Source organism: Cyphomyrmex costatus, unplaced genomic scaffold (genome assembly GCF_001594065.2).
Source record: "Cyphomyrmex costatus isolate MS0001 unplaced genomic scaffold, Ccosl1.0 scaffold415, whole genome shotgun sequence".
Lineage (NCBI taxonomy): Eukaryota > Metazoa > Arthropoda > Insecta > Hymenoptera > Formicidae > Cyphomyrmex > Cyphomyrmex costatus.
In genome coordinates, this window is record NW_017278373.1 from 318,165 (window position 1) to 341,142 (window position 22,978).

General features: G+C 30.7%; 1 protein-coding gene across 1 annotated transcript in view; it reads right to left on the reverse strand.

Moving 5' to 3' along the window:
- Positions 1–1,446: 1,446 nt before the first annotated feature.
- Positions 1,447–22,978, reverse strand: part of LOC108777207 (hemicentin-1) — a 58,211-nt gene continuing 36,679 nt past the window's right edge. The window contains exon 5 of the mRNA XM_018544032.1: positions 1,447–1,547. Coding sequence (XP_018399534.1) covers positions 1,447–1,547 — 101 coding nt within the window. The remainder of the gene's footprint in view (positions 1,548–22,978) is intronic.

The window sequence follows — 22,978 nt, forward strand, 5'->3', positions numbered from 1 at the left end:
TTACTTTAACATCACACAACGAACAGAAAGTTTCTTAATATAAATTTTCTTTTTAAACAATTCAATATATTAAAAGATTGCGGTTTGGTAAACAACAATTTTGATTTCGTAAACAGTATATTATCATAACGCAATATTAACATAGTAAATGTTGATATCATAAAATTTGGATTTTACCTACCATTCGATGCAAATCATTTTTGCAATAAAATAGATATTTCCACAATCTTTTGAGAAACAATCACCGCATTTTTCTCGCTTTAGCAATCAATCTCTTATTAATGTAATTTTATTAATAAACATTGTACATTTAAATAGAAACTGAATAAGTCAAATCTGGGCAAAGTTATTACTGTAGCATAATTCAAGAAATATACAAAAAATATCTGGCACGTTCGAGATGCTGAATTGTGCCCGAGGCACGAGGTTTAGTTAGAATTTGTGCAAATTTACGATTGTATGAATGTATGTATATCACACAATTGTATCATAACCAATGATATAAGCTATATACACAATACTGCCCAGATTGAAAGACGAGAAACAATTATCGGTCACGTGACAATTCTCGCACGTGCATTGTACTGTACAAGGTCACGGCAAATCCTACCTGCTCATTACTCGTTTTATGTACAAAAGCCTTAATTATCTGATAATTATTACTCAACTAGTTGATAATAATCGTTAGATTATAAATTCCGATTCATGTTATAATTATTTTATAGCCATCGAACGGATCCAGCCATCGAGACTCGATTCGAAAGCATTGGCAGTCATATAACAAATCAATTCGGTCTCTGCCAAATATACGGCGTTGTTCTATCGGTCAACGTAGAGTACTACGAGGCCATTATTAAATTAGTTAAAATACAAATTCTAATAGAGTTCTCGCAACAAAATGACGAGATGAGCAGTTTCATTGTTAGACAGTTCACGCATATTCGTTGAGGCACGGACACCATGCCTATTTTTAGTTATACAAAAAGCACAAGTGCAAGAAAGTTCTTTTGGTGAACGCTCAATCATACTTCTAGGGATGTTGAGAATGATTCGGCATTTTTTTTGCCACGATGCGTTTAACACGATTTTATACAAAAGAATGGAGAGTCTGTGAAAGATTTTCGTGTTAAAAACGTACGTGCTAAAGATCGTCCGCCATGTCACTGCGTCCTTCACAGAGCTTTGGTCCACTGCACTTCGGTCCGCACTGTGTGATTCTCTTGTCGTCGCTTCCGAGCACTCGGTGAACGGATACACGCAGCATGTGACAGCGAAGCGTAAATTAAAGCGATCTATCGCGGTCGGCCGAACGATTTTTCCGAGCGTGTACCGTTCCGCGACCGCTGATCGTTGCGTTCACTTTGGACGTTGTCTCCCCCGACTTTTGACACGGTTCACTTTCTTTTTTTTTTTGTTTTTAAGATGCGCGATTCACGACGCGGCTGCTCACCTTAACAGATTCGCAATTATGAGGGTGATACTGGCGAGTAGAATGGTCGGAGCCATGCCGCAACTACCACCATGCTGCATGGCCGCTGGATGTTCACCTGCAACAGAAATGTGCAAATTGATTTAGTTCCTTCGTTCTCGATCTCATTTTGACAATAGAGAGAGAAAGAGAGAGGATGCTTAAGGAAAGGTATGCTGAGATCGGATATTTTTAGGACAGATCTCGTGTATGTAATTTCTTTAAATACACAACTTTCTAAGTATTTTTTTTTTATAAAATAACGATAAAGTAGAATCACTTAATAATTGATGTAAAAATCTAAGTTAAAGTGATGAAAATAAATTCGGGTTACGAATGATCCATCATGTGTAGAATCATGTCTATATATATTAAGAGTTAATATACATTATATTTAATAAGTAAATATATGTATAGTATATTTAAAATGTAAATATTAAGCATAATTAAATATCTTAGAAGAAAAATCTAAAATAAGAGACAAATCTAAATACAGTTTTTTATTTATTACTGTATTTAAAAAAATTATTTCATTATTTTAATTTTATTATAACATATATTATATATACATATATTTTTTTCTATATTCTATGGAATATAAATATCGATGTTTGATAAAATATTAAATTCTTTTAAAAATAAACTAACAATAAGAATACTTTTTAATCAAAATAAGTGCATAACATCATCCTTTTTTATTTATAAGTGTCAAAATAGTAAGGTAAAACAATTTGAAAAAAATATAGAATTAAATATTTATGTTGTATATTTAATCTTAAATATTATTACGTAATTTTTAATATTCATCTTTTTGCGATTAATAAATAATGTTAGCATTATACAATTTAATAGTTGTTAGAAGTAATAAATAGAAAATTATTCGCGGAAGTTGAAGCAAATTCTATTGCTCCTATAGTTATCCATAAACCACGTCAGTTTCTTCGCATTGAATATTATCTCGAGTAGCTACATAACGCAGAAATTTAATTGTGCAGCCCTAATTAGATTCACAATCTAGGTTAATCGTTCGTAACGCATTAAACGCTAAGCAGGAACTTTCCAGCCTAACGACAATCTCTCTCTCTCTCTCTCTCTCTCTCTCTCTCTCTCTCTCTCTCTCTCTCTCTCTCTACTCTCTCTCTCTCTCTCTCTCTCTCTCTCTCCCCCTCTCTCTTTCTCTGATAATTGGATCCTATATAGAGCAAATAATTGAGAAAATAAAATGCTTTGTATTAAACACCTGTATTTTCATTTAAAACTAAAAAAATTAATATACATTAATATATAATAATAATAACACAAATCATATAAAAGTGAAGACCCATACTTTCAATTTAAGAAATACATATTTTTAACTTTCAAAATCAAACATATATAAAATTCTACGAAGAAAATCACATATTATAACATAATACAATACATAATATTATACAATAAGAAAAAATGTATCAATGTAATCCAAGTTAAGATATATTCAAGAGCAAAATAAAAAAATATATAAGATGAAAATATTCAAGGACTCTTAATATAACAATATTCAACATAAATTAAAAGGGCGAAGTAAGAGTCAGAAGTAAATTACATTAAAAAAATATATATTCTATGTAATAATACGCATGTACAATATAATGTGCATACTAGTAACATTTACAATACAATGATGATAATTTATGACCACATTACATATATTAATTTTTTAATGATTAATTCTCTTTGTAAAATCTCTCAATATTATAATATCATATTAATGAAAAGTTCAAGCCTTATTCAAAAAAGGATACGCAAAAATTTAAACATTTTTATCTATCATAATAATAATATATTACCATGAAAAGTAACTGATATATTATTAATAAACTTGCCAGTACAAAGTGAACATACATAAAGTATATGCAACTTTCGGCCGATTTTCGAATCGCCTCCGCCTTCCGTTGTCACCCTCATCACACCACCCCGCGCGCAGATCAAATAATGTCGCTCGAGCATCGTGCGACCTGTTCAGTCTTATGATTATTGCGAAGAATATTACTAATTGTTTTTGTGTACTTAATATTAATAATTGTTTTAGTTTAGAAGATAAAATCGTTTGACGAGTGATTTAGTCTCTCTGATCATCTTCTCACCTTTGTGATATTTTAATTTCTTCTTCTCTTGATCAGTTTAATTTTTTAAACAAAACCGTCATTGCAATATTTTTGGAATTTCTGCGTCATAATTGTATGTATCTGAGGAGGACCAAAATACAAGACCGAAACATGAAGTCTTCGTGTGTTAATCTGATAATGTTGTAGCGTTGTTCGCGTCTATATTAATATACGTATTATTCTGAAGTAATAATATACGTAATTTTTTGTATTTGAGATGTGACTCTCATTTTAGCCTTTTTTCTCCTTCTTAATACATTTTATATACCGAGAATCTTTAATTTTTAATTATTTGAATATTTCTAAGGCATGGATAGTCTAAGTCTAAAGGCTACGGACGCTCGCACGGAATGCCACGCTGAGAAAAAAATGCTATTGACACAAATAAAATTTATATCGGTCTGTCACTATCGTAAAAAATTAAACAATGCAAATAAAGAAAGTCAAAGAGCCAATAAATTATCAGATAAATTCAATTTAATATAAACATACGTTTTGACTCCGATCGGGTCTTTCTCATTGTTACAATAAAAATAATACAAAATTCGTTATAAAATTTCAGATATCAACAAGATTGGAATAAATTATTCCAATCACTACATAACGATAAGACATTGCTTTCAATACTAGCGATTCTATAAAATTTAATATAAAATACTGAAACTATTTTTATATATTTCATATAAAGAAAAATTAATACTAATTAAATTAATTTAAAATGAGTATAAAGCATTTTTCACAGAGTAACACATCATATAAAACTTAAGTGTACGAGTGATTTTTAAAAATAGTGTAAACAATATCAAAGACTAGACACTTGGGTAAAATGTCATGTCAGTTTTCGAAAGAATCACTCTCATATGTATTTATATGTACACAAGTGTAGACCTTGATACAGTAGTTCCTAAGATTTTGACGTGCTTGGACGTCGGACATCAAAAAATTTCAAATTCAACCGTACTCCTACATTTTGAGTGCTACGCCTAAGCCGTTAGTAATTACATATAAGTTATTACGTAAATCAGTAAAGGTCGTATTCATAGTATTCAGACAGACTATGTACTTAAGGCATCTATAAATTTATCCTTAGATGCTCAGTAACCACTAATATAATACGTAGAGCATACAAAGGTAAAGTTAAGAAACCCTTAAATATTATGCCCAACTATGAAAATGGTTATACATGTCTAACTGCTATATAACGTCAGGCGTTATTTTAATTTTAAATATCTCGTACATTTTTTTATAATACATATTTAATCTTCCTTTGACACACTTGCCTGATACTTTCTTATCACATTCAGTGACAGATGTTAGCAGGGCTGGGCACATTTCAAATACAAGGGTAAAAAGAACTTTGTATTTTCATTTCTATTACAATTACCGTATATTGAATTTAAAATATGAGACTGTCGTATGTACAAATTTAAGTTATTATCATTTTTGTTCAGAAGTTTGCTCTTTTTGACTGAACTTTTGCACTAGTTCATCTTTTTTCCTTTCTTTTCACATAGAGAGAAAAGGATGAAACATTTAACTGCTGCAAAATATATTTGAGCAATTAAAACAGACCTAAAAATTATTAGAAATTAATAAAGGATTTTTTTCAGTATATTATTATAAATATTAGGATTACAAATTAGTTCGATAAGTTTTTTATACCTATTCAAGAATGCATTTATTTCAAAACAAAATGAACGAACAGATTAATTATAAAATATTGTTTATCGCTGGCTAATACTTTTTCCCATCTCTCAGGAAATTTTTGAATTCCGTCTCGAAAAAATGACTCGCCTTTGGAGGCAATCATCTTTTGGAAAACGAACCGAACTAATTTATACTCCCAATAAATCTCTCTATCAAATTTAAATTTAAATAAATTCTCTTACTGCACATTAATTCAAAATCAGTATTCCAAATAAATCTTTTGGAAGTATTTTGTGTCTACATCTTAAAAAAAAAGTATTTAGTATTTGAAATACAAAATTTGGAAATATTGTTGTATTTTGTACTTAAAATCGATAAAATTAAGAGTACTTTGTAATTCAATACACAGATTGTTAGTATTCCGTACTTTATATTTCAATTATTATTTTGATGTATTTTGCCCGGTTCTGACTGTTAGCATAATAAAATTTTATTGCATTAATAAAAGAATTATTTCAATCTATGATTTAAGGTGGATAAATGTCAACATAAACTTGTACAAATATATTTAGAACGTGTTAAGAACGAAGGTAGTACAAGGAATATTACAATAAAGTGAAACGAAAATTAACTATGAAAAAATTGCTTCTCAAAAGAGTGAATCAACAGGAGGAAAAAAATAACGACTCAAAAGATGTGTCCCAACAGCATGGTAAGACTTATAAAGTTCAGGACGTACACTTTCAGCTTTGGTGAACTTTTGCATTGCATTTAAACAATTATCAGCTTTACGATACCGTTTTCATATTTATTTTATATCAATCGCCCTATCTTAATATTAAGATGTGCCCTCCGGATCCGGGACAAGTTTGAATCGGCATAATATAGACGTACATACTGAAATAAGACCACACAAATGCGGAACATGTGGTAAAGGGTTTAAATATAAATCGCTCCTGGTTATACATCAGAATAGTCATACAAAACCTTACAGTTGTGAGTTTTGTAGACGAATGTTTAGGTGAGTAAAAATTAATTGAAGAACAAGGGGGGGGGGGTTTAGGAAAATTATTATTCTTTCAAATCAATGTAAATGATTAAATTAACAGGTAAAAATAATAAATATAGAAAATAATTCAAATGCAATCAATGATTATGTTAACTGGTACAAAATAATAAATATTGCAACGGTCACATTGCAGTAGAGAAGACATCCTAGAATACCACATAATAGCAATACATTACAAAGAGGAACGTTACAAGTCTAATAAGAACCTATATATTAGAGGTGTATCATACAAATGCAAGACGTGTAGTAAAGAGTTTAAGACAAAAACGATAGTTACTAAACATGAGAAAACTCATGAAGGCAAATTATATCGTGGGTGACAATTAAATTGTGAGCTTTGTGGACGTATATTTAGGTGAGTATTTCATTGAACAGCAAAAATCAAAGAAATTATTTCGATAAACATTACTATGGAAATTTTACAGCTTTTCTTCAGCTCTAAAACAACACAAAACTCTTTATCACAAAAATGATTTTGAAATCATAATAACGTAAGGACGTTGTCATTTCTTTCTTTGACGTATCATCTTGACTATCCCGACAACAATTAAAACTTCTAATCGAATAGGCAATGCACTAAATATCACAACGTCAGTGTTTGGTGAATAGACGGGTAGACGATATGCTTTTCTTCATGTAAGAAGCTAAAATTTTAAATAATATCTACAATAAGCACAAGCGAATAAGTAAAGTATAAATATGTTATACATGAGTGCAAATATGACTGACTACGTTTTGCCTTCTGCGACTTTCTCCAAATCAAAGCAAAAACGAGCATATTCTTACTAAACCTTCTTCGTAGATTAACGATCCTTTACAAGGTGACGAAGTTTTGACACAAAAATTTTATACTCGGTAAAAACATTATTTTTTTTAGGTTCAAACATTTTAACCATAATGCCATAGGGACGAAACGCGATTAACAATGAGATAAATAATCAAATTCAATAGTATTTACTCTTTTGTAAGAGTAAGAATACAACAACGTCGAAATTGATATTGATTGACATTTCATACTGCTTCTTTTTATATCGAGTACACGTTCTATTAATTATCAAAGAGATACGATATTTTAACAACGCTTCAACGAAGAAATCAATCTGTTTTTTTTTCGAAGTTTTAATAAAAGCAAATCTATAAATTATCATGTCAACCTCTCCTAAAAATCAATCGATTTCAAAACGAATTGCGAACTTAGGATATATTAGGCATATGTTAGGATTCAGTTGCATCCTGTTAGGAAAACTTACTACGATTTTATAGTATTAAATAATACATGTTCTTGTACTATTAATGGATGATTTATATGTCTATACGGATGTTAGAAGCTATTTTAGCGACATTGACTGCTAGGACATTTTTGTTACTGGATTATGAATACACATTGCAGTAATATAAAAATGACTACCACAATGTGTGTAATAGTAATACTTGGCGATATTATGGAAGAAATACGCAAGATATTACATGAATGGACATATAATATTCATAGAATGGTTTCTCTATTTTAAAAAGTAAGAATAAAGAAATATGCACTGACCTTAGATTTTTATTTTTAATGCTTAACAGTTTGTAATAGAATTGTGTATGTAGTTACAGGATATAGATATATCTGTTTGCACTTCTCTCTCTCTCTCTCTCTCTCTCTCTCTCTCTCTCTCTCGATCTTATTTCTTAAAGCGAAAACATTACGACAATAGTCTTTGAATGTAATGTTTAATAATGTTTGTATTTTAGATATTTTTGTAATTTTGTTTCCTTATTAGTAATTATTATATATTATATTTGTATTGAATGAAATAATATAATTTTCTGATTTATTTGATTAAATTATATTAGAAGCATCCAAAATCCAGCTTGACCGTAAATGGTTCGTTCTCATCGGTATTTTTTTTAAACTTTCACGGTCCAAATAAGATTTGATACTGTTTATATACATCGCCTAAAAATAGACGTTGGTTCGTAATATGATTATCATATGATAAAAATAAAAGTTCAAGCCATGTTCAAAAAAGAATTCTCAAATATTTAAACCTTTTTATCTAATATATTACCATGAAAAGTAACTGATATATTATTAATAAAGGTGCCAGTACAAAATGAACATACATAAAGTGTATGCAACTTTCGGCCGATTTTCGAATCGCCTCCGCCTTCCGTTGTCACCCTCATCACACCACCCCGCGCGCAGATCAAATAATGTTCGCTCGAGCATCGTGCGATCTGTTCAGTCTTATGATTATTGCGAAGAATATTACTAATTATTTTTGTGTACTTAATATTAATAATTGTTTTAGTTTAGAAGATAAAATCGTTTGACGAGTGATTTAGTCTCTCTGATCATCTTCTCACCTTTTTGATATTTTAATTTCTTCTTCTCTTGATCAGTTTAATTTTTTAACAAAACTGTCATTGCAATATTTTTGGAATTTCTGCGTCATAATTGTATGTATCTGAGGAGGATCAAAATACAAGACCGAAACATGAATTTTTCATGTGTGTTAATCTGACAATGTTGTAGCGTTGTCGCGTCTATATTAATATATGTATTATTCTGAAGTATTAATATACGTGATTTTTTGTATTTGAGATGTGACTCTCATTTTAGCCTTTTTTCTCCTTCTTAATATATTTTATATACCGAGAGTCTTTAATTTTTAATTATTTGAACATTTCTAAGGCATGGATAGTCTAAGTACTCTAAGTCTAAAGGCTACGGACGCTCGCACGGAATGCCACGCTGAGAAAAAATGCTATTGACACAAATAAAATTCATATCGGTCTGTCACTATCGTAAAAAATTAAACAATGCATATAAAGAAAGTCAAAGAGCCAATAAATTATCAGATACATTCAATTTAATATAAACATACGTTTTGACTCCGATCGGGTCTTTCTCATTGTTACAATAAAAATAATACAAAATTCGTTATAAAATTTCAGATATCAACAAGACTGTTGTTTTCAAGGTAATTAAGATTCTTTATTCAAAATTTTGCATTCTTTATCTTGCGTGTGTCTATAATGTGTTACTAATTTAGAAGAGAAATCTTGTTATTTATATAAAAGCTTAAAATCAGTTGATAAAAAAAGAAAGAGGGCACAGAATGATGGTATTTAACATACTATTTGCAAAAGTCCTTATTAAGCAAAATTGCAAAGTTAAAACTAACTGACCTTAAGACAACGTAATCTTAATATAAGTAATAAGTAATTTTATAATATAAATATAAGAACATAACAAGAAAGAAGGAAGCACAAAGCGAAGCCTATCGGTCAGAGCTAGATCAAGATGCTTATTATCATTATGTGTGAATTTATATATCGCGTATGTAGTTCTCTCAATCGCGTGCCGAACATTTTTTCAGACTTACAACGCAACTCTAAATAACTACCGCGGTAATATCACTTTAGTTAGATTGACAATACAATCTAACAAATTTCGATGCTTATAGCATCTTATTAGATCTTAATAATATGTTGAAAGACATATTTTAAAATTCAATATTAAAGTAATGATAATTGAAATCTGTAAAAAATGAGATTGCGAAGAATATCACAAGTTGGCGTTTCGTCCCGGCTTCCACTACTGGACATTTAACAATGTACGGTCGTAAAATAAGATTCTATTATAAGAACATAATCCAAAAATATCTTATATAATACATAGAAAAAATGAGCGAAATCTGTTTATAACATGATTCTTTAAAAATATTTAACATTAATTTTGCTATAAATTATTCCAATCACTACATAACGATAAGACATTGCTTTCAATACTAGCGATTCTATACAATTTAATATAAAATACTGAAATTGTTCTTATATATTTCATATAAAGAAAAATTAATACTAATTAAATTAATTTAAAATGAGTAAGTATTTTTCACAGAGTAACACATCATATAAAACGAAAGTGTACGAGTGATTTTTATAAAACATTGTAAACAATATCAAAGACTAGACACTATAAGGGCAAAATGTCATGTCAGTTTTCGAAAGAATCACTCATATGTAATTATACGTACACAAATGTAGACCTAGTAGTTCCCAAGATTTTGACGTGCTTGGACGTCGGACATCAAACAATTTCAAATTCAACCGTACTCCTTATACGTTTTGATTGCTACGCCTAAGCCGTTAGTATTACATATAAATTATTACGTAAATCATTAAAGGTCGTATTCATAGTATTCAGACAGACTATGTACTTAATGCATCTATAAATTTATCCTTAGATGCTCAGTAACCATTAATGTAATACGTATATAGCATATAAAGATAAAGTTAAGAAAGCCTTAAATATTAGACCCAACTATGAAAATGGTTATATATGTCTAACAGCTATATAACGTCAGCCGTTATTTTAATTTTAAATATCTCCTATATTTTTTTATAATATATATTTAATCTTGCTTTGACACACTTTCCTGATACTTTCTTATCACATTCAGTGATTGATGTTAGCAGGGTTGGGCACATTTCAAATACAAGGGTAAAAAGAACTTTGTATAATATTTTCATTTCGATTACAATTACCGTATATTGAATTTGAAATATGAGACTGTCGTATGTAAAAATTTAAGTTATTATCATTTTTGTTAAGAAGTCTGCTTCTTTTGACTGAACTTTTGCACTAGTTCATTCTTTTTCCTTTCTTTTCACATAGAGAAAAAAGGATGAAACGTTTAACTGCTGCAAAATTGAGCCATTAAAACAGACCTAAAAATTATTAGAAATTAATAAAGGATTTTTTCCAGTATATTATTATAAATATTAGGATTACAAATTAGTTTGATAAGTTTTTTATACCTATTCAAGAATGCATTTATTTCAAAACAAAATGAACGAACAGATTAATTATTATAAAGTATTGTTCATCGCTGGCTAATACTTTTTCCCATCTCTCAGGCAATTTTTGAATTCCGTCTCGAAATATGACTCGCCTTTGGAGGCGATCATCTTTTGGATAACGGACCGAACTAATTTATACTCCCAATAAATCTATCAAATTTGAATTTAAATAAATTCCCTTACTGCACATTAATTCAAAATCAGTATTCCAAATAAATCTTTTGGAAGTATTTTGTGTCTATATCTTAAAAAAAAAGTATTTAGTATTTGAAATACAAAATTTGGAAATATTGTTGTATTTTGTACTTAAAATCGATAAAATTAAGAGTACTTTGTAATTCAATACACAGATTGTTAGTATTCCGTACTTTATATTTCAATTATTATTTTGATGTATTTTGCCCGGTTCTGACTGTTAGCATAATAAAATTTTATTGCATTAATAAAAGAATTATTTCAATCTATGATTTAAGGTGGATAAATGTCAACATAAACTTGTACAAATATATTTAGAACGTATTAAGAACGAAGGTAGTACAAGGAATATTACAATAAAGTGAAACGTAAATTAACTATGAAAAAATTGCTTCTCAAAAGAGTGAATCAACAGGAGAGAAAAAATAACGTCTCAAAAGATGTATCCCAACAGCACGGTAAGACTTATAAAGTTCAGGACGTACACTTTCAGCTTTGGTGAACTTTTGCATTGCATTTAAACAATTATCAGCTTTACGATACCGTTTTCATATTTACTTCATATCAATCGCTCTATCTTAATATTAAGATGTGCCCTCCGGATCCGGGACAAGTACGAATCGGCATAATATAGACGTACATATTGAAATAAGACCACACAAATGCGGAACATGTGGTAAAAGGTTTAAATATAAATCGTTTCTGATTAGACATGAAAATAGTCATAAAACCATAAAACCTCACCGTTGTATGTTTTGTAGCCGAACGTGTAGGTGAGTATTTAATTGAAAAATAAGAGTTAGGAAAATTATTATTCTTTCAAATCAATGTAAATGATTAAATTAACAGGTAAAAATAATAAATATAGAAAATAATTCAAATGCAATCAATGATTATGTTAACTGGTACAAAATAATAAATATTGCAACGGTCACATTGCAGTACAGAAGACGGTCTAGAATACCACATAATAGCAATGCATTACAATGAGGATCGTTACAAGTCTAATAAGAACCTATATATTAGAGGTGTATCATACAAATGCAAGACGTGTAATAAAGAGTTTAAGACAAAAACGATAGTTACTAAACATGAGAGAACTCATGAAGGCAAATTATATCGTGGGTGACAATTAAATTGTGAGCTTTGTGGACGTATATTTAGGTGAGTATTTCATTGAACAGCAAAAATCAAAGAAATTATTTCGATAAACATTACTATGGAAATTTTACAGCTTTTCTTCAGCTCTAAAACAACACAAAACTCTTTATCACAAAAATGATTTTGAAATCATAATAACGTAAGGACGTTGTCATTTCTTTCTTTGACGTATCATCTTGACTATCCCGACAACAATTAAAACTTCTAATCGAATAGGCAATGCACTAAATATCACAACGTCAGTGTTTGGTGAATAGACGGGTAGACGATATGCTTTTCTTCATGTAAGAAGCTAAAATTTTAAATAATATCTACAATAAGCACAAGCGAATAAGTAAAGTATAAATATGTTATACATGAGTGCAAATATGACTGACTACGTTTTGCCTTCTGCGACTTTCTCCAAATCAAAGCAAAAACGAGCATATTCTTACTAAACCTTCTTCGTAGATTAACGATCCTTTACAAGGTGACGAAGTTTTGACACAAAAATTTTATACTCGGTAAAAAAATTATTTTTTTTAGGTTCAAACATTTTAACCATAATGCCATAGGAACGAAACGCGATTAACAATGAGATAAATAATCAAATTCAATTTTATTTACTCTTTTGTAAGAGTAAGAATACAACAACGTCGAAATTGATATTGATTGATATTTCATACTGCTTCTTTTTATATCGAGTACACGTTCTATTAATTACACAGGTTTACATGGTTTCTTTTTTTTTATATGAGATTGGTTTCCGATGTATTTTTGTACGCTGAAAACGATTGTGGGGTCCAAAAGTGCCCATCACGTCATGATTTTGAGAAAAGTGGGGATCAAAACCGCGAAAAACGTGTTTTTGGGGGTTTTGATCCCTATTTTTCTCAAAAACCAGATGTGCTAAAGACTTCTACCTATACTCAAATTAAAGCTTGAATCTTACACTACAAGAACCATATATGCAAATTAAAAAAAAATAAATTTTTTTGTATAAAATGGGGTTAAACCTCTACGGCCCTGTTATTACAATCGAAAACTGGGCCGTAGAGGTTTAACTTAATTTAAAGATTAACCCCATTTTATACAAAATAGTTTTTTTTATTGGCATATATGTTTCTTGTGGTATAAGAGTCAAGCTTTAATTTGAGTAAAGGTTGAAGTCTCTAGCTCATCTGGTTTCTGAGAAAAATAGGAATCAAAACACCCAAAAACACGATTTTTGCGGTTTTGACCCCCACATTTCTCGAAATCGTGACGTGATAGGCACTTTTGGACCCCAGAATCATGTTCAGAGCACAAAAATACGTCAAAAACCAGTCTCACATAAAAAAAAAAAAAAAAAAGTGAATTTTGTAGACCTGTGTTATCAAAGAGATACGATATTTTAACAACGCTTCAACGAAGAAATCAATCTGTTTCTTTTTTCGAAGTTTTAGTAAAAGTAAATCTATAAATTATCATGTCAACCTCTTCTAAAAATCAACCGATTTCAAAACGAATTGCGAACTTAGGATATATTAGGCATATGTTAGGATTCAGTTGCATCCTGTTAGGAAAACTTACTACGATTTTATAGTATTAAATAATACATGTTCTTGTACTATTAATGGATGATTTATATGTCTATACGGATATTAGAAGCTATTTTAGCGACATTGACTACTAGGACATTTTTGTTACTGGATTATGAATACACATTGCAGTAATATAAAATATTGCAGTAATATAAAAATGAACAATAAACCTCCCAGGTCAAGAATAAATTGAGCAATAATGGTTGTTAAATATATCTATAAATTTATTATAATGATAACATATTAATATACGGTACGTTTCGACTTCACAGAGTCCTCATCAGCCGTAAAAAACCCCTTAACAGATGAAACCAATTTCCTCTTAAGACATCCGAAATTACTACGACCACACTATATGTCCTAACTATGCAGATGGTCACACGTTAGTGACAAAGATTCATTACATATCCAGTCAACCAGACCCCCTTTTAATTTGTTAATTTATTTGAGCTGTTTATAATTCAATTTCAATATAAAAATGACTACCACAATGTGTGTAATAATAATACTTGGCGATATTATGGAAGAAATACGCAAGATATTACATGAATGGACGTATAACATCCATAGAACAGTTTCCCAATTTTAAAAAGTATAAAATATTACTGTTAAAAAAATAGCTTGTTTCAACTTTTGACAATGTTTACGTAACATACTAAGATCATTTCACGCCTATAGGGGTTGACGTGTAACGTTGATAAAACGTTTAAAAATGAAAATTTCAACTCTTAGTGTTTATTTCTTTTCATAACGTAATTAATTCCTGAATTACGTCATCGCTTGATTTAATAGTACTCTCTCGGAAATTAAAGGCTACATAATTTTCTTGAAAATATAGCTATGCATTGTACTTAAAGACGAGAGCAATTAGAAGTTGTACTTCTATATGTGTCGTATACACAGTTCATGAAAATGTCGCGACTCTTTTTGTGGGGCTAAAATTAACAACGATATTTTATTTATAAGCTATTGCAATGATGAAACATGAAACTGACATTATGAAAAAGTGTCATACAATTTTTAAACTTCCGATTAAGTATAAATGAAATCGTGAAAGTGATTCATTTTTCGTAAACATTTGTCAATCCATTTTGTGAATCGTTCGATGATAGCAATGAGTTGCGTTAGGCTGCGTCAATCTGTGTTCGTTTTTTCTACGTATGGTGACGACCATGAATATATGCAGTCAACAATTTTCTATCACTGGCCGAAATAGAAAGTGATAGTATCGTTACCGAAACCACAAAGGGCTTAATATTGAGTCATATTATTGCAAGTATACGATTTTAAAAATGTGTACGGTACTCGCGTGTATAGCGCTGGAAACAACATTTTTGCTTCTTTCGTATTTGATAGATGCTTAAACCTATCGCATAGGAAATGCGTAAGACTGGGTCCACAATCTCGCTTTATGAAACCCTAAGCTGTAATGCCGTAAGAAATTGACTAATCATAGTTGAATACGAGAAAAATAATCTACTGTGATTGATCAATTTCTTACGGTTTTGCGGCTTAGAGCCTCTTAAAGAGAGGTTATGGACCCAGCCTAACAGAGCATAAGCATAAATTAAGACCTCTGGGCCAATGCGATAGGCTCTCCTGAATAGGTAACGTGGCAAAGATACATGACGTCATCATGAAATTTATGTTTGTAAATCACACGTCATCGATTGTTCCAAAGTATTACGCTATTTTTATTTCCACGTGTTAATGGAATGAAGTCGTATTACAAATAATTATCTTATATTGTGTGTCTCTTTATGTGAGTATAATTTTAAAAGACTGAATCATTTAATTTCAAGGAAAGGAATTTCTTATGATATTTCTTATGAATATGATTTCTGAAATTATTTGGCTTACATTGAATTGAATTACACAATATTGTTATGAAACATTGTGACGTAACTTTTTTTGATATTGTTTTCAAAGTTCATACTGCTACATGAAAGATACGTGAAACAATGCTTTCAGCGGGTGAGCGTTAATTATACTAAACGTAATAATTGTATAGAATTATATTAAATTATTGAGTGTTGAAAAAGTAATATATATGTATATATATATATGTATGTATGTATGTATCACTAGGAACGGAATAAGAAAATTTTTAAGAAACTTTGTAAGAATAAAGATATATGCACTGATCTAAGATTTTAATTTTTAATGCTTAACAGTTTGTAATAGAATTGTTTATACAGTTATAGGGTATAGATATATCTTTTTGCACACTTCGATCTTATTCTTAAAGGATAAGCATTACGACAATAACCTTTGAATGTAATGTCTAATAATGTTTGTATTTTAGATATTTTTGTAATTTTGTTTCCTTATTAGTAATTATTATATATTATATTTGTATTGAATGAAATAATATAATTTTCTGATTTATTTGATTAAATTATATTAGAAGCATCCAAAATCCAGCTTGACCGTAAATGGTTCATTCTCATCGGTATTTTTTTGAAACTTTCACGGTTCAAATAGGATTTAATACTGTTTATATACATCGCCTAAAAGTAGACGTTGATTCGTAATATGATTATCATATGATAAAAAAGAAAAATTCAAGCCATGTTCAAAAAAGAATTCTCAAATATTTAAACCTTTTTATCTAATAATAATATATTACCATGAAAAGTAACTGATATATTATTAATAAAGGTGCCAGTACAAAATGAACATACATAAAGTGTATGCAACTTTCGGTCGATTTTCGAATCGCCTCCGCCTTCCGCTTTCCTCCTCACCTCATCGCCCCGCACGCAGATCAAATGTCGCTCGAGCATCGTGCTTTTCATTTTTATGATATGATTTTTTCGAATATCACTTACTTTTTAGAGTACAAATATATTACAAATATATAAAAAAATGATTTAAAAATATTATATGACGAAAAAGAGTGAAATATAGCGATAGAGAGGGGTGGTGGGTGTGGGTGGTGAGGGAAGGGAAGGGGCAGAGAGAGGGATTGCGGTCAGTCGAAGATGGTGAAGGTGTGAGTAAAAGGTGAGAAGGGATATTAGAAAGTTGGCCTTATAATATGGCCTTGAATAGGCGGACATAGAAGAAGAAGAAGTAGGAGACGTTTCTTAATTTTTCATTAAAATCATCACTTTTCGATCGCTTGTATCTCCAGAACGGCTTGACCGATTTTATATTTGTTTGGCTCAAATTATTCGTGGCGATGCCGCCTTTCAGGACATATAACGTTCGATTCAAAATTGTTTATATTTTAGTAGTTATATGCACCCCCCAAAATGGACTTTGGTGGCTCGGGATAAGAGGCTTGTAAGTGTCTTGCAGTTTTTGTACATGGCCGGAGACACTACCGCGTCTCCTGACATTATTAATTTTTATTTTTATTGTTTACAAATTTTGTTTCCTCGAACAATTTTTAAACTGCTAATTTTGAATACAAATCGAACTACGTTTCATATTTTTTAGTAACGTCGTTTACGTCATTTTTCGAACAGTTTCACAATATGTTCGCGATAGATTTATAAAATCGTCTGTGCAATTTCCACATGTTACTATAAAGTTTCACGTCATGACAGAAAGGAATAACGCGTTTAACGTACACGTATAAGGTGCGCTACCAAAGGGTAAAACGCGTGCCGTGATACGAACCGCTGCTGGTGAAATATCGTTTTGTTCGACAATAACAGCAGCTACGGCAAGCACCACATTCAAGCGAGGAAACAACAATTTCGCGTTCTATGTCGACGGCGCGCGGTAGCGTCGCGTCGCGTGTAACATTCGGCGGCAATAAAGATAATCACGGGTCCAATGGCAGTGTATAGCATAACGACGGTTCTGCGACGCGGTAACCGGTCCCTTCGGTAAGGTCACAATTTACGATCAAATTGAAAATCTCATCGAGCGGAGTTTACCGTTACGCCGCGTTTACATGGTCCGTTATCAAAAAATGATACCGGCGCGGCTCGACACTCGAAATATCGGTGGGCAAGCATGGCCGACGTGCGTAATTGCGTTAATGCGCAGATAGTACGTGCCAAAACGGATAGCCCCCGGGTCGCATACAGGTTTATCGAGAAATAATTGAAATTTGCGGTCAATTTTGCAGAGTAATCAGCTGTGTTTGAAATAACGTCGATGGCCAATGTGCCGACCGCGGCAACCGGGTGCGCCCTATAAATTAATTATGCAGACGAACTGTGCCGCATTAATTTTCATCCGGTACCGGAAGCGGCCACTCTGCGAGCGGAGCGCGCGCTCGCCGGGCGTTTCCGGACGAAAGTGGGCGCGATCGATGTCTCGATGGTTCGAAGGGTGGAAAGTGTACCACGCGGGCGTGCGGGGCGGACAGCTGCGTGGAAACCGTGGAAACCGTCGAAGAAAGCTTGTTAAGTTCTGCAATTCGATTGCCGTACAAACGCGCGCGGTATACACGGCGAGCGGTTTGTTGCCTGGTTGCCGGAAGGTTTTTGTTGATTTTTGTAGCTTGCCGACGTGGGATGCTATGAATTCGAAAACATTAATTTAATCAGGGATTGGAGGGAGGCTAGCGTATTGTAAATTTATTGCTTTGTTGGCAGGACGCGTGCAGCATCGATGTCGAAATGAAGCGAAACGAAAGTTGCGAAATATCTATGCAGTTTTTTTCACTGAATATTGAGTAGATCACGCCATACAAATAAAGTAATGATGATGTAGTGTCTTTCAAATATAATGGACCGCATAATCGGCTAAAACGATTGCAATTTTTCATCATAAATTTTTACATCGTAAATCATAATCGTTTTAGTAATCATCGTATAATATAAAGTAACACTTTTTCAAAATTTTTTAATATTTTATAGTTTAGTAACTAGATATTAAATTAAAAGTTTGTAAACATAAAATTTAGTTAAAATGTTTACTAAAAAACAAAAATATTTAATATTAAATTAAATGTAATAAGGTTGAAGGACTTAAGAGCTAGCTATGTATAGATAAAAACGTTTAATATACAAACATGAAGAATTACAAGAAATATGTATACAAACCGATCGTTTCGACACCAATCGAGTCATTCTCAATGCTAATAATATAACAAAACTTTAGAAAATATGTAAATCACAAATATTATCTCATATATTTTATTTTATTAATTTGATGTAATTCGCTATTAGTGCTCTTAAATCTCATCGTTGTAAGTTATTTTATTTGTCGCAAGTTATTAATAAAAATTCTTTGTCAAATATAATATGAATCTTGTTGAATAAAGTGTTGAAAGTTAATATTGTTAGGAAAAATAGTAGAGTAAAATTGAATAACGTTATTATTTTCTGATGATAGAATAACGTTATCTGATGACAGAAAAGCCACATGTCTTCAATTTTACTACTACTTTTCCTATAACAACATTAACTCTCAACACTTTATTCAACTATATTCATATTATATTTGACAAAGAATTTTTATCATTGACTTGCGACAAATAAAATAACACAATGATGAGATTTAAGAGTACTAATAACGAATTACATCAAGTTAATAAAGTAGAATATATGAGATAATATTTGTGATTTAATAAATAATATAAAATAAGACCTAATAAGTATAAAACAATAGGAGTAATAAGAAGGGCAATGAGTCAAATACTGAACGCAAGAGAAATTTTCAAATTAAGTATAATATAAAATTTAAAATTTAATATACAGACGTTTCGACTCCGATCGGGTCATCTTCAATGTAACAAAAATAAATTATAAAATTTCGGTGTCGCTAATAAATAAATATAATGTCAGGAAATTATTTGCGTCTTGAAATTGTAGTCCATCATGTAAAAGTTAATCCAATAACAGTAAATTCAATCTAATAAAATTTATATAATTTGTTAAAGAATCTTAAATAACATGTTAAACAAGTGTTAAAATCTTTTAAGGTAACTATCTAGTTACCTTGTTAAAAATTGTGTAATAACTAATGTTAATAATGTAAAATTCCATAATGTAAAAAATGTAATATCGTCAATGATAAAATATTATAACAATTCAGATTTAAAATAATCCAATTTACAGCTTTATCGACTTCTTATGTTAATGTCAAGAAACGCAGTGAAGAAGCAAATTATTTAAAAGAGGCAAAAACAAATAAAAACAGTCTAAGAGGTAGAGAAGGACTGTATCATGTTCGTATGCATATCGGGCAATGACTCCGTATCGTTTTGTTTATTTATGCCATGTGTCTGATTTTTAATATAAACCATCTCGGATATCAACCTCTTTTTGTAGGAAGGTTCCACATCTAATATTTCCACATTATTCCAATTAAAATTATGATTATTGTCTATTCGATGGTTAGTAATGATTGATGGAGACTTTGAGTTTTTATTGATATCCGAAATGTGTTCATTGAGTCTAGTTTTTAATTGCCTCTTAGTCTGTCTAACATAACTTGCATCACAATCATTACATGATATTTTATATACAACATTACGATTTTGCGTATGTTCCAGTTTGTCTTTTCCTCTCTTAATATAGCTTTTAAGTGTATTCGGAATAGTGTACGCGAATTCGCAGTTGACAGAATTAGCAATAGGTGTAAATTTTTCTGAAATTGATTTTACAAAAGGAGCAGTAAAAACTTTTCGAGACCAACATTTTTATTAACGGAATTTGTGTTGCTTAAGTGAAATTTTAATCTACTATTAACGATCGAAAAAATAAAATCAAGGGGGTATCCATTTTTTTTAAAATTATTAATCGCGTCAATCAAATTGTTCCGTTGAAACCTAGGATGATAATAAAGAATTATCAATCGAAAAAATAAAATCAAGGGGGTATCCATTTTTTTAAAAATTATTAATCGCGTCAATCAAATTGTTCCGTTGAAACCTAGGATGATAATAAAGAATTATCTTATTTGTGATTTACATATTTTCTAAAGTTTTGTTGTATTATTAGCATTGAGAATGACCCAATCGGTGTCGAAACATTTGTATATATATTTTTTTTAATTCTACATGTTTATATATTAAATGTTTTTGTCTGTACATAACTAACTCTTAAGCCCATTCTACGATTGCGTAAGCGTAGTTGTAAATGACTGTAGTTGTACGAATTAACCAACCACAGTCAAATACGGAAAAATGTTCGACTGTGATTAGTCAATTCTTACAACTATAGCCACTTACAACTACGTTTACGCGATTGTAGAATGGACTTTAGCCTTTCAACTTATTACATTCATTTTATTCTTGTAGAGCCTTATTACTAATTATTATTAAATTAAAAAAGATGTAAAAACAATTTAAAACAATCAATTTTAAAGCGTATAAAAAGATGTCATTATGTACATTTTGGATACTTAAAAAGTCTCATTGTTAATTTTATTAAAATCTATTTACTAAACACTCTCTTATAAATGTCGATTTTGATTACAACAAAGGAAGCGCAAAAGATGTTGATTTCGAACAGATGCAGCTGCAACACCAGTTTCCCGAAACGCGTGCCGGGGCTGTGAGCTCGTGATGATTGACAGGTTGGATTGGTGAACTTGCCGAACAAGATATTACATGTGTTATCGCGAGCGCTACCGGCTGACAATAGATCAAAAGCGAGAGTATGCGTGCGGCGCCGAGTACTTGCTGCGACTCCAATATACGAGCCTGTCAAACTTTATGACGGGGGATTTCGATACTTGATGAATGAACGCGTGCCCGTCCCTTTCGAATGTCACACTTCAGGAGCCCGCTGGCTTCCTGTCGCCGAACTTGCGTTGTGAATATGCGAGCGTTTATTGATGCGAAATTTGTCGATCGTACGAACACAATTGCGCTGGAAAATTTTGCTATTCTCCAAAGCTGTCCTATTGAACAAATTTCCTCGGAAGGATCATGCGATAATGAAAGGGATGACATTTTGAAATTCCACTACTATACAAAACAGTTAAGGATAAACTTGATTCAAGCAGACCTGTTTGCAATAATGAAATACTTGAGATGCCAAAAATGAAAGATTAAAATATTTAGTACATCATAGTCAAATGAACGCATAGAACAAATTTAAACGTTAATCAATATATTTCCGTAAACAATTGATATATGACAGTATTTAATATTCTAGAGAGAAACAACAGTAACAACATAATAAAATAAAAATAATAATGTGATGAATTTGATAGTCATGTATACAATATTAATAATCTTTTACCTTTGTTACGATAGTTTGTATTTCTTTACGGTGAATGCAAAAAGTATTGCGTTTATTCAATAGAACGATTTCAGGATCCCCTTAATTAGTAATTTTACACAATGAAATATTTCGTGTTAATATAAACGAAAGAGCTTTTTGTGTTTCTGATCTTAGAAGATAAATTTTTCGACTGTACAAATATTTGTGCAGGAGAGTAACATTTAACAAAAATTTTAATTTTAAAAAGTAAATAATATTTAGAAATTTATAATATCAACAATGAACAAAGTAGACTATATATTTCTTAAAATTATTTTACTTGAAGAGATGTACAACAATTAGAACATATTATCAAACAAGAGAAAATAAAAAATAGCATTATTTGAACGCTTATAAAATATTTGTACAGTCGAAAAATTTATCTTCTAAGATCAGAAACACAAAAAGCTCTTTCGTTTATATTAACACGGAATATTTCATTATGTAAAATTACTAATTAAGGGGATCCTGAAATCGTTCTATTGAATAAACGCAATAATTTTTGTATACGACAATTACTTTTACTCTTTTACAGATTCAAAAATCCTTTTCTAGGATTAAAGTATACCCATTAATACGTGTCTGTGAGATGGAATTTATATCGATAAAAAAATTTTTAAATTGAGATCTTTACCATTTTTTAGTCCAATATGGTATTATATAGAGCTGGCATATCGTGAGAATATTTGCTTCATATAAAA